The 13,917-nt window shown below is 47.3% G+C and overlaps 1 protein-coding gene and 1 pseudogene across 2 annotated transcripts; one reads left to right on the forward strand and one right to left on the reverse strand.

Annotated features, from left to right (window-relative positions):
* Positions 1 to 584: 584 nt before the first annotated feature.
* Positions 585 to 1,062, reverse strand: LOC308532902 (cofilin-1-like; annotated as a pseudogene). The gene has a single exon. The product of its transcript is annotated as a cofilin-1-like (transcript).
* Positions 1,063 to 6,263: 5,201 nt separating this feature from the next.
* LYZL6 (lysozyme like 6) lies at positions 6,264 to 9,701 on the forward strand (the record flags this gene model as incomplete). Its single annotated transcript, XM_081110722.1, has 4 exons — positions 6,264 to 6,402; positions 7,320 to 7,478; positions 8,413 to 8,491; positions 9,632 to 9,701. 4 exons carry the CDS (start codon positions 6,264 to 6,266, stop codon positions 9,699 to 9,701), a joined length of 447 nt encoding a protein of 148 aa, XP_080966848.1.
* Between the last annotated feature and the right edge of the window lie 4,216 nt (positions 9,702 to 13,917).

Consider the following 13,917-nt stretch of genomic DNA (forward strand, 5'->3'; position numbering starts at 1 on the left):
CTGGGACCTTTCAGTTCACGGGCCGACACTCTATCCACTGAGCAAAACAGGCTAGGAGAGGAACTGTCTCTTTATTTTTATTTTTATTTTTTTTTAAGTGAGGCTTTTTATTGTTGTTTTTCTTCCTTTTTTTTTTTTTTTTTAATTAAGGGTCCCTTACTGGCCCTGCTTCCAGTGGCCAAGACCAGGTGGAAAAGGGGAGGGGAACCAGGCAGCATAAGGAGGGGTTATTTTAACAACATTCCATTTATACACAGAACTAAACAGACAAGCACAGAGTCACTATTGCAGTTAGAAGTTGGCAGCATGGGAAAGCAGGGGGAACAGGTTGCAAGTAGGGATGTCGTTAAAAAAAAATACAGGCCCTCTCCAAAACTGGGGTGCCTGGGGTAGGGAGGACTTGGTCTGCTTCAACCCGCGAGGAATCAGAAGATCAAAAGCTGTTTGGGAAGGCCAGAACCGTCAGGGGTGGAGGGAGAAGGAAGGTCCAGGAGGTGGGCGACTGGCAGAAGGGGGGCAGTCTGCAACCCCCTACAGGCAGTTCTGGGGCTGCCAGATGCTCCAGGCAGGAGGCTGGAGGGGGCTCACAAAGGCTTGCCCTCCAGGGAGATGACAACACTGTCCCCCAGCTTCTCTGCCAGAGTGCAACGGTCCTTGACCTCCTCATAGCAATTTGCTTGTAATTCATGCTTGATTCCCGTAAGCTGCTTCTTGATGGCATCCTTCGAGCTGGCATAGATAATTTTGCTCTTAAAGAGGCACAGACTCAGAAGCCCAGAAGATAAACACCAGCTCCTCCTTTTTGCTCTCCTTGGTCTCATAGGTTGCATAGCCCAGCAGCATCTTGATGAAGGTGGCATAGGGGTCGTCTACTGTCTGGCCCACATCACCTACCAGGATCTCCTTGCTCTCTTCCAGAATGATGTTCTTCTTGTCTTCACTCAGGCAGAAAAGCACCGCCTGCTTGCGCTTCTTCACCTCCTCTGGTGTCGAGGACTTACGTACCTTCCTGTCATTGAACACTTTGATGACTCCATCAGAGGCAGGCACACCAGAGGCCATGTTTCCGGAAGCTAAAGGAGATAGCAAGAAGAGCCTGGAAAGATGAGCACCGCTGCAGCTGCTGCCGGGATCCGACTCTCTTTATTTTTATTGAAGTGAGATTTACAATACCTAAAATGAACCCTTTTAAAGTAAATGATTCAATGGCATTTAGTACATTCAGTGTTGTGCAACCACCACCTATATCTAGTTTCAAACCATTTTCATCACCCCAAAAGAAAGTTCCATACCCATTAAACAGTTGCTTATAAAGCCATATACTTATATTTTGGTAAAATGTAGAGAAATTAGCATCTAATAAAACAAGAGGTCGCCAGGCCATTCCTGTACACAGCACACCCATCAGGTGCTGTTACTGTTGTCCAACAGCGAGGCAGGTCTGAACCTCGTGGAGATAGCAGGGCTCTGTGACTTAGGCAGGTCCTGGTGCCTTTAAATCTCAGGCTCCACAAGTGTTAAATGGGGTGAGTGTGCCCACCTCACAGGATCACAGGCATGAATGAGTGCTCAGTGTCTGGCACAAAATAGGTGCTCAATGAAGATTGTGTCTTCTTTCTTTATAAGCAGTCAGGCAGCTTCTTGCTATGCGTATGGAAGGAGAAGGATTGGCTTTGCCAAAGTTGGACCTGTCCAAGTTCATCCACAGCTGCTGGTCCTTGATACTGTGGCAGCTGTCTAGCTGGCAGCCACCACTTATCTACTTGGAGCCTCTGCTGCCCCTGGAATTTTCCCACGCTCCCTAGAAAGACCCTGGCTTCTCATCGACACAACCTGCTGACTGCTAATTCACACAACTTGTATCCACTGTTCCCCGATTGAGTCCTTCCTACATAAAGAAAGGGCTTGCAGTCTTTCTAAGCTACTCATCTATATATATAAAAGGCTAATATGCTAAGTGTCTGACCATCCAACTGGTCGCTATGATGCACACTGACCACCAGGGGGCAGATGCTCAGCACAGGAGCTGCTGAGCTGCAGTGACTTGGCAGTGGTGGTTCTTGGGTGATGCACCTGGAAACCAGAGAGGAAGGAGCCTGATTCCTCATGGGGCTGCGCAATTTCACCTTTGGCTGTGAATTATGTTGTTGCTGGAACACTGTTGACCCCAAATTTGGTTTACTGCACACTTGTGTTTGTGTTCCACACCCTGTACGACAGCAACTTTGCAGAGTGCCCTCTCGCGCTCCGGGACCCCTCGGGGGATGTTGGAGAGTCGGTTTCAGCCCGATTCCTGCAGGCCAGTTTGAGGGACCCCCACCTCCCGGAGGGACTGGACTCACTCCACAGATGCTGGGGAGGGACCGCAGGAGGTTGGCTCCAGGGCGTGCCCAGCCCATTTCACCCAGTCCCACCCCACCGACCACCTTCTAATTAACTTCTTTTCAATGTGCACAAATCCGTGCACCGGGTCACTAGTCTTTAATAAAAATGATAGTAGTAGCTGCCATATATCAACCCTACCTGTGCCTGGGCTCACACCCTCTATCTCTCTGCCTCCTCTCTGCAGGGTGAGGCTCAGAGAGGTGGAGGAACTCAGTCAAAGTCACAGGGCCAGTAAGTGGCAGCCTAACTGGCTCCCAAGTTTCTCTACTGTACTGCACTTCCTGAGCTGTCTCCATTCCATCTTCTCCCTCAAAAGGTGGAGGTTCCACAGTTGGTTCTAACGTTTGAATGTGGCATCCAAATCTGATAAACATTGTTATAAAACAGTGATGGACCTCTGACTCCCCTGGAAAGAGTTTTTAAATGCCAAGGTTGTGGGTTTGATTCCTGCTCAGGGCACATACAAGAATCAACCAATGAATGCAAAAATAAGTAAGTGGAACAACAAATAGCTCTCTCCCCTTCCTCTCACTCTAAAAAAAATCAATCAATAAAAAATTTAAATATATGGTAGCACAGGGAAGTCTCTTGGTGTTGAGGGACCAACAAGGTGGAATCAGAAACTAAAGAGACCTCATCCCAAATCCCAGCTCTACTACTGTATAAAATGGAGATATTGCCCCCCGGCCTCCCCCCCACCCCCCCACCCCCCCATACACTTCCTGGGCATGGGCCGCTGCTGGCCTCTAGTGGCCACTGGATAAATTGCACAGTGAGTTGGCCTGAGACTAGAGATGTGTGAAAAGCTTTTCTCCATTTCTGAATCTACCTGATGCTGGAGTTCTCAAGCTTGACAGATCCATAACTCCCTCTTCCATAAACTGTTATCAACACTCTGATTTCATAAACTTTGTATGTTAATGTCATTTTCATGGTTTTAGAAACCTGTTATTCCAGATTTTAATTTGCCTTTGACCCAATACTCAGGAGGGAAGTGTGTGTGTGATTGTTTTTTGTTTTGTTTTGTTTTAGTTGTTGCCAGAGTATGGAGCCTATATAATTCCTCCTTTGGAAGGGGAAGTTGAGTATTATTTGTAGTCTATTTTATAAATGATTTGTAAAGTATTTGAAAAGGGCCAGACCAGTTTGGCTCAGTGGATAGAGCATCAGCCTGCGGACTGAAGGGTCCCAGGTTTGATTCCGGTCAAGGGCATGTACCTGGGTTGCGGGCACATCCCCAGTGGGAGATATGCAGGAGGCGGCTGGTCGATGTTTCTCTCTCATCGATGTTTCTAACTCTCTATCCCTCTCTATTCCTCTCTGTAAAAAATCAATAAAATATATTTAAAAAGAAAAAGAAAAGTGATATGTTCTGTGGGGTAAAGTTTAAACCTGATGATAAAGCCAAACACTCACAGTCTTATATGGTTTGAGTATGTCTAAGTGGTGACTGTCCTTTCCTGGGACATAGGCTACCATCAGATCTGCACCCACACCTTTTTCAGCTCTGGTGTCTTTGGCCCAGTATAAGTCTGTAATATTCGTCGTCCATATCCATCCTCTTTGTCTCATTGATTCCCCCGTGTCTTTCTGCTCTGCATGTGGAGAACTTCTCAAATGTGCGACTTCACCCTTGTTTGAGTTTTCCGCAGTGTGGAATCCGCTCCTCTATCTTCAGTGCAGATTTCATCTCTGTCACTGATTTTGGTTCTGTGTGTTCTGCATTTCAGCAGGCTGTATCATTTGAAGTTTTTCTTGTATCTTATTGAAAACTTAGAACAGTCATTTCCTCACATTTTCCATAGCAATTGATTTCTACTGTCTTTTCTACTATCACCTTTAGAACTGGCAAGAGGAGCTCCTACCTGGGCCCTGTACTTTCCAGTCCCCCTCATACAAAATAATTAGATGTATCCAAGGACCACAGACACCTCTGTCACTCAGGATCTGGCCCACAGCCCGGCACAGCATGAGCTAACCAAACACCCACTCTCTTGACTGGGAGGTGCTTCTTCACATCTTACCTAAGTCTATGGGGGCAAAATTGCAACTGCCTCTGCAGGTTTAATGAAAGCTTAATGGGGCCCACGCTAGGTACTACAGTGGGGCCTTGATTTACAAGTTTAATTCGTTCCGTGACGAAGCTCGTAACTCAAATTACTCGTATGTCAAATCACTGTGACGTTCGCTGCGCCAACTAGCGGTGGGGTATCTGAAGCTGGCTCGTATGTAACCCGAATTTTAGCTCGCAACTCAAAGCAAAAAATTGGACGAGAGACGGCTCATATCTCGAAAAAACTCGTTAGTCGGGACACTTGTAAGTCAAGGCCCCACTGTATTTGAAAGTGCAAAGAAGCTTTGAGTAGAAAAGTACTTAAGAGAAAAGACAAATTAATGAACTTGTCAGAGCTTTCCTCTCAGATAGCAATAGAAGTGAGTGCAATGAAATAGCATTTTCTAGTAATGCCGAGTGGACAATTTCTTCTTGTTCTTGTGTTCCTGTTCGTGGTTCTGGAGGTACCTGTGAATTAGTACAGTATTTGCCTCAGTCGTAAATGGAAGCTGAGGACATTTTTGCAATATTACATAAATCACATTACGCATCACTCTTAAATTTGTCTATATGTCTGCACTTTAGAAATAACATGATACTAATTATTTACACTGATAACTAGATGGACATTGAATGCTAGAATTCTAAATTTTAATATTTTTGCATAAAAAGTTACTTAAGTTTTAAGTTAAAGTTTTAATTAAATTTATAATTTAAAATTTAAAGTTACTTAAAATTGAATTAAGCTTTCAAAGACAGTCAGTTTGCATGGTTACGACCAGAGTATTTCCAAGAGAGTGATGATGTCACAGAACTGGGGTTCCAGGAGGCAGGGGGTGGGGGATGGGGGTTGCCCAGCGTTCCCACCTTCTTTAGAACAGGCAGAGCTGTGACCTGGGCGGGGCTAGAGTATAGTTCATGAGGAAGAGGAGACTCCTACCCAAACAGCTTGTTCTACAGATTCTCACAGAAATTCCTGGGCCAGTTGGGACTGGAGTCAGAGAGGGGTAGGAGAGAGGTAAGCTTCAGAAGGGGAGGTAAGAATGCACCTGCCAGAACCACTGTCTTCCCCAAGGGGACCTCAAGAGTGGACGTCATTGCTTTCCAAGGCTCAGTGACACGTGTCTCTGAAGGAACCTGCTTAGTCAGGGCAGGGTAGGGTTGCATGAGAATGACTTACACTAAAAAACTATTTGTAGTTTGTCTGAAATTCTCGTGTAACTGGACATCCTGTGATTTTATTTGCTAAGTCTGGCAGCTCTAGGGTGGGAGAGAGAAACAAAAGAATGGTTGCAAGCTCAGGATGGCATGGAGTGAGTCTTAGAAGACAGAACAAAAGATCTGTGAGGAGACAAGGCCATCAGGGTAGCCACCTTCTTCAAGGAGAAACTACTTCATGTCTGACTCAGGGAGCTGGTGGATAGAGAAACCAAGGCCCTTGCTCTCAGGAACATACACCTAGTTTAAGGGGAAAGATACACACATACACACACGCACACGCACAAACACCACTAGTGTCAAAAATAGCCCCGTTCTTTGTTTTCATGGCATTGGCTGTTTTGAAGACTATAAGCCAGTTATTTTCTAGAAGTTCCCTCTATTTGGCTTGTCTGATGTTTCCTTGGGATTAGATATAGGTTATGCATTCCTCGTCAGAATAGTACATAATATTTAAGAAGAGACGAAGCAGCCAGGAGGGGAGCAGTGAGTGAGCGAGGATGTTTGGCTTCTCTTTCCAGATTTCTCAGACTTTCAGAGAGAAAGCCAGCAGGAAGTCTGTGAGACCCTAAGAACCACAGGCCCTCAGCTAACCTCCCCTCTGAGGATGACAAGGGCATTATTCATCTCCTTGTTCAGCTGCCTTGTTGCCATAACCCAGGCCAGCCTCATCAATCGCTGTGACTTGGCCAAGCTGCTGCACCAGGAAGATTTGGATGGGTTTGAGGGCTACTCCGTGAGTGACTGTGAGTGCCATTTCCTCATCCCTCACCCCCATTTCTCCTGTCCTGGTCATCTCCTACTTGGCCATCTTTCTTTCTCTCTCTCGTCTTTGAAAGCCAAGTTCAAAAAGCAGCCCCCTCCAAGACACCTTTCCCAACATTCCATATTAATTCAACAATTATTCATCGAGTATTTATTATATACCAGGAACTATTTTAGGTGCTAGGGATATAAACAAAGCCACTTCTCTCATAGTGTTCACATTCTGGGGAAGAGACAAGCAATTAACAAACACAAAAATATATAAAGTACTTCCTGGTGTTGACAAGTGCTATACAGAAGAATAAAGCAGGAGGCAGGTGATAGGTAACACTGTACTGGAAAGGAAAGTAAAGGAAGGCCTTTCTGAGGAGGTGGCATTGAACGGTGCTGCATAAAGTAAAGGGCATGGTCACCCAAATGTCTAGGTGAGAATTCCAGGCAGAGGGAACAGTCAATGCAAAGGCTTCACACTATTGCATGCTAGGGATATCTCCATTTTGCCCAGAATTTGTGCACACCTGTCCTACAACACTTTCATCTTTTAATTTATTTTGTAGTATTTGTAGGTCCATATCTTCATTCTTGTACTATAGGCCATTTGAAGGCGGCATCTGTCTTTGGACCAACTAAGTGTCCCTCGCTGGGCTTTGCACAGTTCCTGGCACCCAGTAGGTGATTATTAAGTGCCAGAAGCATGGATGGGAAGATGAGTTGTTAAACTGATGGGTGGGCTGATGGACCAAAGGATGGGAGGAGAAGCTGGGAGGTGTTTCTAGCCCACGAGCCCCATCTAGCCTCTTAGCCCTTGTTTCTTTCGAGTCCTCATTTCCCTTTCTCCTTCATCTCCCTTCTCCCTCAGCTTGGCCTCCTCTAGCCCCCTCTTCTCTTTTTCCCTAAGGGCTGTGCCTAGCGTTTGTGGAAAGCCATTTCAATATGTCAAAGGTAAATGAATATGCAGATGGCAGCTCTGACTATGGCATCTTCCAGATCAACAGCCACTACTGGTGCAACGATTACCAGAGTCACTCGGAAAACACTTGTCACGTGGCATGTCAAGGTCTGGCCAGGGCCCTGGGGTGGCGGGGGTGGGGGGGGGGGTGGGGGGAAGAAGAGATGACCAAGTTCTACTCACAGCACTTCTCTTTCCACCTGCAGTCTGAAAGTGCCCCCAGAGGGATGGCTCAGGGAATTAGGGGCTTCCTTTACTGAGCAGGTTTGACTAGTGGCCACAATGCTCATCCGTTAGGAGATTCTTCTGTGTCCTTGAGCAGGGTCCAGGAGGGCTCTGCACAGCCCGCAGCAGTAGAGCAGCAGCCAACATCTATTGAGAGCATGCTATGTACTAAGCACTTTACATGCATAGCTGATTTCATCCGACTTTCCATGCTGTGAAAACCAGTATTCCCACTTTACAGAAGAGCAAACTGAGTCTTATCGAATAAGTGGTGGCCAGACTGGTGATCCTGGAGGCTAACCAATAAGTGTCCCTCTAATTAAACCAGTAAGTGTCTTTGGCTAATGATCTGACCAAAAGCCAAGGGCAAACTCTCCATTTCAGAGTTGATCTAGTAGACTCCACAGGTGCATAACTCTGCCCCTCACCTCATCTTTTGTATTCTTATTCATGTCCCTGGATATTTACCTAAAGAGTCCCCTCATTCGGCAGGGCTTCACTGTGCTCTCTGTGCTGCCTGTTTTGGCATTTTCTTTCCGTAGAAACTCCCAAAGTTTGGGTGAACCACCCTCTACTCTGGCTAAAAACTATAATAGTAAACAGATTCAAATTTCAGTCTTCCTGTCCCCACCTGTGGCCACCCCGACCTCCAGCAGGCGTTGTAGGGATGTCCACATGGGTCTCTAGGAGGGAGGCCTCGCCTACTCTGGAAGTACTCAGCCCCCAGGAGACACACACCTGGGCGGGAGAGCAAGAGTCTGCCTCAGTCCCTGGGACTGTCCTCTGCTCTCACAGGTATTCTCTTTCTCCTTTTCAGACCTGCTGAGCCCCAATCTTCTCGCAACCATCCACTGTGCAAAAAAGATTGTGTCCAGAGCAGGGGGGATGAAGAACTGGTGAGGAGGACACTGTAGGACTAAGTTAGCGGGCAGAGCCCCAACAAGGGTGTGGTGACAGGGAAAGGGGCAGTAGGCAAGGACCAGACCTTTTCTGCAGTCTAGGCTAGTGTGGGACAGTGGCAGGGCTTGGAACTCGGACTTGAAGACCTGGGATCTAGTTCTTTCTCTGATATTAAAGAAAAGTCTTTTGGCTGCAGTAACAAAACAACCTGAGCTAGCTGAGGGAGAGCTGATCTGAGAAGACTCGGTGGCTTGCTGAGCCCGCAGAAGGGGTGGAGCTGGGCCTCAGGAACACGGTGGAAGTTGGGCTGGAAATTGGCAGGTTTCTGCTTCTCTTGGTGCATTTGCTTCACTACTCCCTCTGCAGACCAGCTTTCTCTGCTCCGGGTCTACAAGACAGACTACGCCGCCTACGTTTAGGGTCTAACATCCTAAGCAACCACTGGGACTAGCTAAGCCCAGGCCCCGTCTAAATGCCTGGGAAAGAGAATCCGATTGGCTCAGCTTCGACCCCATGTGCCCACTTGGTTCAATCAGCCGTAGACACGGGAACAATTAAAATAATGCAATCATGGCTGCCACAGGGTTTCTCTCATCATCACTGGCAGCAACATTTTCTATAAAAATGTGTTGCTCATCATCTGGCAGTCAGCCCCAAAGTTGCCAGCTTACCAACACTGGACGTTGGGATGGTTACTTAACTTTCCTGTGCTTTAAGCTGGATACATAAATAATGTAAAAGGCTGCCTCTGCAGGCAGCTGTGCGGATGGAAGGAGTTAAGTGCCTTGCATCCTCTAAAAATGCCTTGCGAAACAAGGGGCATGATGACTGTTAGGGCTGAGCCTTTCTGGAGGGAGAGGCAATGGTTGCACCTGGGATATTTATATATTAGTAACTCTCAGCCCGTAAAACAGTGTTCTCCCCCTTCAGAAAGAGAGAAGGATTTTAAAATGTCAAAGCATACTGACTGGGGGGAAAGTACAAATACCGTGGACACGGGAAACTTAAAGGCAGAATCAGAGGGGCAGCAGAAAGATAGATGAGAGAGCTGGGCACCAAGTTGCTCTGCGTGGAAGACTCACTAAGAGCTGGGTCACGTGTGTGGGAAGCAAGAACCAGTCTTTTTCTCTCCACAGGGCGGAATGGTCGATACACTGTGCCGGCCGGCCACTCTCCTACTGGGTAACAGGATGTCACATGGGATGAGGCAGGGTGCAGGCCTGCTGTGGAGTCATTCTAAAACTCCTCTCCTCCCGTGGGGATTCTGCCTCTTGCCTCCACTTCATGTTATTTTCTTCCCTTCCCATTTACAAATAAAACTGACCAGAGCCCCAGGAATAAATGGTTTTCTCGGGCTTACTCCTTGTTCCCATCCAGGCCCAGGACCCTGGCTGCTGATTGTCATTTGTAAACCAAGAGGACCACAATGAAGATGTTTCTGTATTTTGGGAATTATTAAAACATTCTTTGTGCAAAGAATGTGTTAAGTATTCATGATTAATTCCACATATCTGAGAGCACCTAATGTAGTTGGAGTATGTTAGGTACTAGAAGAAGGAAGATGAAACCTAACCATTGTTCTTGAGGTGTTCATAATCTAGGTGGAGAAGCAGAGAATAATGGATGCACAAATGAACGGATACATACATTCTAGCCCCTTCTCCCAAAGCACCCCCACATCAATGGCACCTAGCACCATTTCTCCACTCCACCACCACTTTCTTCACCTTAGTACACCTGACTCTTATCCCCACCCATTACCGACTTCTAAGCCTTTTCTTACTTCAAAAATAGTTGGCTGTGGAGGAAATACTGGGGTCCTGATAGTTTCAAACCAGTAATTATAGATTTTATTCTCCATTTCGTTATCCATCGTATCCTCCATTCTCTCCTACTGATAGAGGATGACAGGGGTGGGATGATGAACCAAGCTTGCTGGTCGGACAGATCCAAATTCTCATCGCCACCTTTGGGACAGGGGGTGGTAAACAGATAAGTAAATAGCTATATCCAGCGGTATTCTAGCGAAGGCTTAACAACCAGTACTCGAAAAGAAAACTCCCCTCCTCCCTAATTTGTAACCTTTGACGATGTTAGTGATGTAAGTACTTCCCCACCATGAATGTCTTCCAGCCACCAACCTGCTACCACTAAATGCCAAGCTGGGAAGAGATGGGCTAACAGAAGCTAGTGGAGGGCACCACGGGATGGTTCCCTCAACGCCGGGTAGTGATACATGCTGTAAAGAAAAAGAAAGCCCAGTACTCTGAGTAGCCAGGAAACACCTTTCTGAGGCTGTAAAAGTCAGACAAGACTACCATCCATGGCACACCTGAAGGTGGAAGCTACACGCGCCAAACGGATTTACGACTTACATAGATGAACCAACCTGAACGGCCAGCTGAAGCCCAGCTGAACACAAGTGTCATAACCAACGGTTTACAGAAGAAGCCACATAGAGACTGAATAATATTGAATGTAAACTGTAACTGAAAAAATTTTTTTAAAAAGTGGTCCTCTCTATATAAACTAAATGTCATTCCCTTTGACAGATGAGAAACTAGGGACCATGTTCTGAGACCCAACCTGGGAAGACATGAGACATGGAAACTCAGGAGAGGGGTAAAGGTGGAGAGACGAAACAGGTGGGTTTACTCTCTCCCACTCCCATGGCTCCCTCGCGGTTGAGGGAAGCGAGAACACAGGCCCGTTGGGCAGGAAATGAGGAAAAGTCTAGTCCGCTCAAGCCTGTGACGTGCATGTGAAGGCGGCACACAAAAGGGACTGTTCGGATGCTGGCTGAGTCTTGCCAAACCCATCTCTCGGCACATCCAGAACCGGGCCGAGAGGGCCGGCCAGGGCCTGGAGCCCGTGAGGACCGAGGTCCAAAGCCCACCGAGCTCCGCGGCCCAAGGCGGGAAGGCAGCTGCGCGCGCAGCCTCCTCCGGCGCCAAACGGCTCGCGTCTCCAGGCCGTACCACGAGAGGAACAGGCGCAGGGGAAGACCACCCCTGGTTTTACCGATGGAGCCATTGTTTTCTGCAACAAACCCTTTCCTTTTGTTTTAATTTTTATGTAGTTGCGATGAACTTGAGCCAAATAGACTTTCTCTGCCGAGCAGGATCCTGACTTGCCTACCTGGATCTCCCCCGCGCACCCCTCCTCTCGTTTTAGCTTCCTGCTCGCCTCCCTTGTTTCAGCCAACCCTGGCGAAGCTTCTGCGTTACGTCACGAGTTTCTAGGCAGATCAGGAGCGCCCTCGCGCGCCCCCGCCTGGTGGCGCCTCCTCGAGCGACCAAACGGTCTCAGCGCGTGGCGGGACCCGAGAGCGCGGCAGGCGAGGCGTGCGAGACGGGCGGGCGAGTGGACCGAGCGACCCGAGGAGAGGAACGGCGGGAGCGGCGGGAGCGGCCCTCAGTGAGGATCTAGGCTTGGTTCTGTTTGCTCGGGTTCATGCCGGTGTCTCCTCGAGGAACCTATACAGATCTGGCCTCAGGGCCAGCTTCGCCTCCTCACGCGTTCGTGGGCTGGAAACCCTAAGGAGCACTTGTCTTTTTTTCCCCCACATATATTTTTTTTAATGTTTTAAATGCCATTCCCTTTAAAAGCCTTTACGGGCTGCGGGGCTACGAGCGTGAGAGCCACCCTCGAGAGGAAACTCCTTCGGAGCCAGAGCTGGCCTTCTGCTCTGTGCAGCCAAATGGTGGGCGCGGGTCCTCCCACAAGTATTTGTAAATATCCTCACCGGTGGGTTGGCTGGTTCGTTCATTCCTGGTTGTTTAACTCCTACCACCGTTCTGGACGTGTGGGATCCATCAGTGACACACACAGGCACACGCACACACACACACCCCCTGCGCTCACAGGCCTGCGGTCCGGGGAGGGGGGTGGACATACTGAGAGGCCTCAGAGGTAAAGGGGAGGGTGCTGGGCGCTCTCAGATGACCCTCCATTCAGAGTTGTTTGTGATGCTGTGGCCCCATCCAAGCACAGATAAATAATATGGACTCACAGAATATCTAGAAGCGGTGAAGTCCGCAGACCGTCGCCTGGGTTTGGATCCTGCCTGAACCTCTTAATTAGTTGTGTGGTTTGGAATAAGTTATTTTACTTCTCTTAGCCCCCGTCTCACCTGTAAAAGCTGGGGTGATTAAAGCAAAGCACTCAGTCAGTGTCGGGAGCACCGTATACGTTTTCCCAATGTTAGAAATTACTAGACAGGATGTGACTGAGAACGTGCCTGTAGGTCAGCAGTGAACGCCCAGCTCGGAGTAGGTGTTACGAAGAGAGCACTTTGTGACAAGGAATTAGAAAGTTCATCGGGATTCTAATAGTGCCCACAATAAAAAAATAATAAAAACGTTAATTGGCATTCTGCAGTGTATGAGTTAATGTGACTGACATGAAAAGAATCATACCGCTAAATAATGTTATGCGTGCCCTTGAAACAGTGAGAAGGCCGTTTTCTTGTGCCCTTCATTATGAACAATGGATATTTTCTAAATCCTACGTGAGATGCGAAAAATACTTAAAACACTGCTATTTGATTGATCTGTAACATACACTTCTAAGTAAAACCAATATGCAAGCACAACCTCTAACCCCCATTTCCAATGAAAACCATACTCCCTAAACGTCTTCTATCTAGGCTTTTTAATATCCATGAGCTGTAGGACTCACGCTTTGCATAAAGTGAGGCACAGATAATGTGAATAAGTGAGGGGTTGTGAAGTTGGACAGGGTCTGTCAAGAAACCTTTCTCAGGAGAAAAAAGCTAGAATGAGGTGTTGAAGGAAAACACTTATGGTTTGGTGGAGAAAAGAGAAGTGGACACTCTACATTTAACTCAGCCCAAGAAGTAATCCATTGGTGAACATGGAAGCAGATTAGGAGAGACGGATTATCTTGAGGGGTGTTTCATAGAGATCATGAAGAAAGAGGCCTGATGAAACATGTCTCCCTTACATCAGAGGCGGGGACTCCAGTGACCATTTTCTAGATTCAGGGTCACTGTCTGCAGGACAGTGCTAGATAATCACCATCAGATTTTATCCCTCTAAACCTTGTTTTCATGGTTCCATGCTAACAGCCTTCTGTTGACTCGAACAGAAGCAAACATGTAAACAGACAAGTGCGATACACGCTTATACAGGACTTCCACTTAATCTAATATTCCCTATTATTTTCCTGCATCTTTTTGCTATATGCATAAACCAACCCAAAATGCAAGCAAGATGTTCTTTTCATATCACCCACACCACTGACACTCTTGCTGCAGCTTCTCCAAACTATGTAAGGTTTCAGGAAAGGAGCTGGCTTTAAAAAATACCAAAGAAATAATTTTCTGTATCTTTTTTTTTTTGGTCACTTTCTCCAGCATTGTTCTTTTCGTTCTCTCCAGCTGTCGGCCTTTCTCCTAAGG

This window comes from Myotis nattereri (genome assembly GCF_964212035.1).
Source record: "Myotis nattereri genome assembly, chromosome: 16".
Classification (NCBI taxonomy): domain Eukaryota; kingdom Metazoa; phylum Chordata; class Mammalia; order Chiroptera; family Vespertilionidae; genus Myotis; species Myotis nattereri.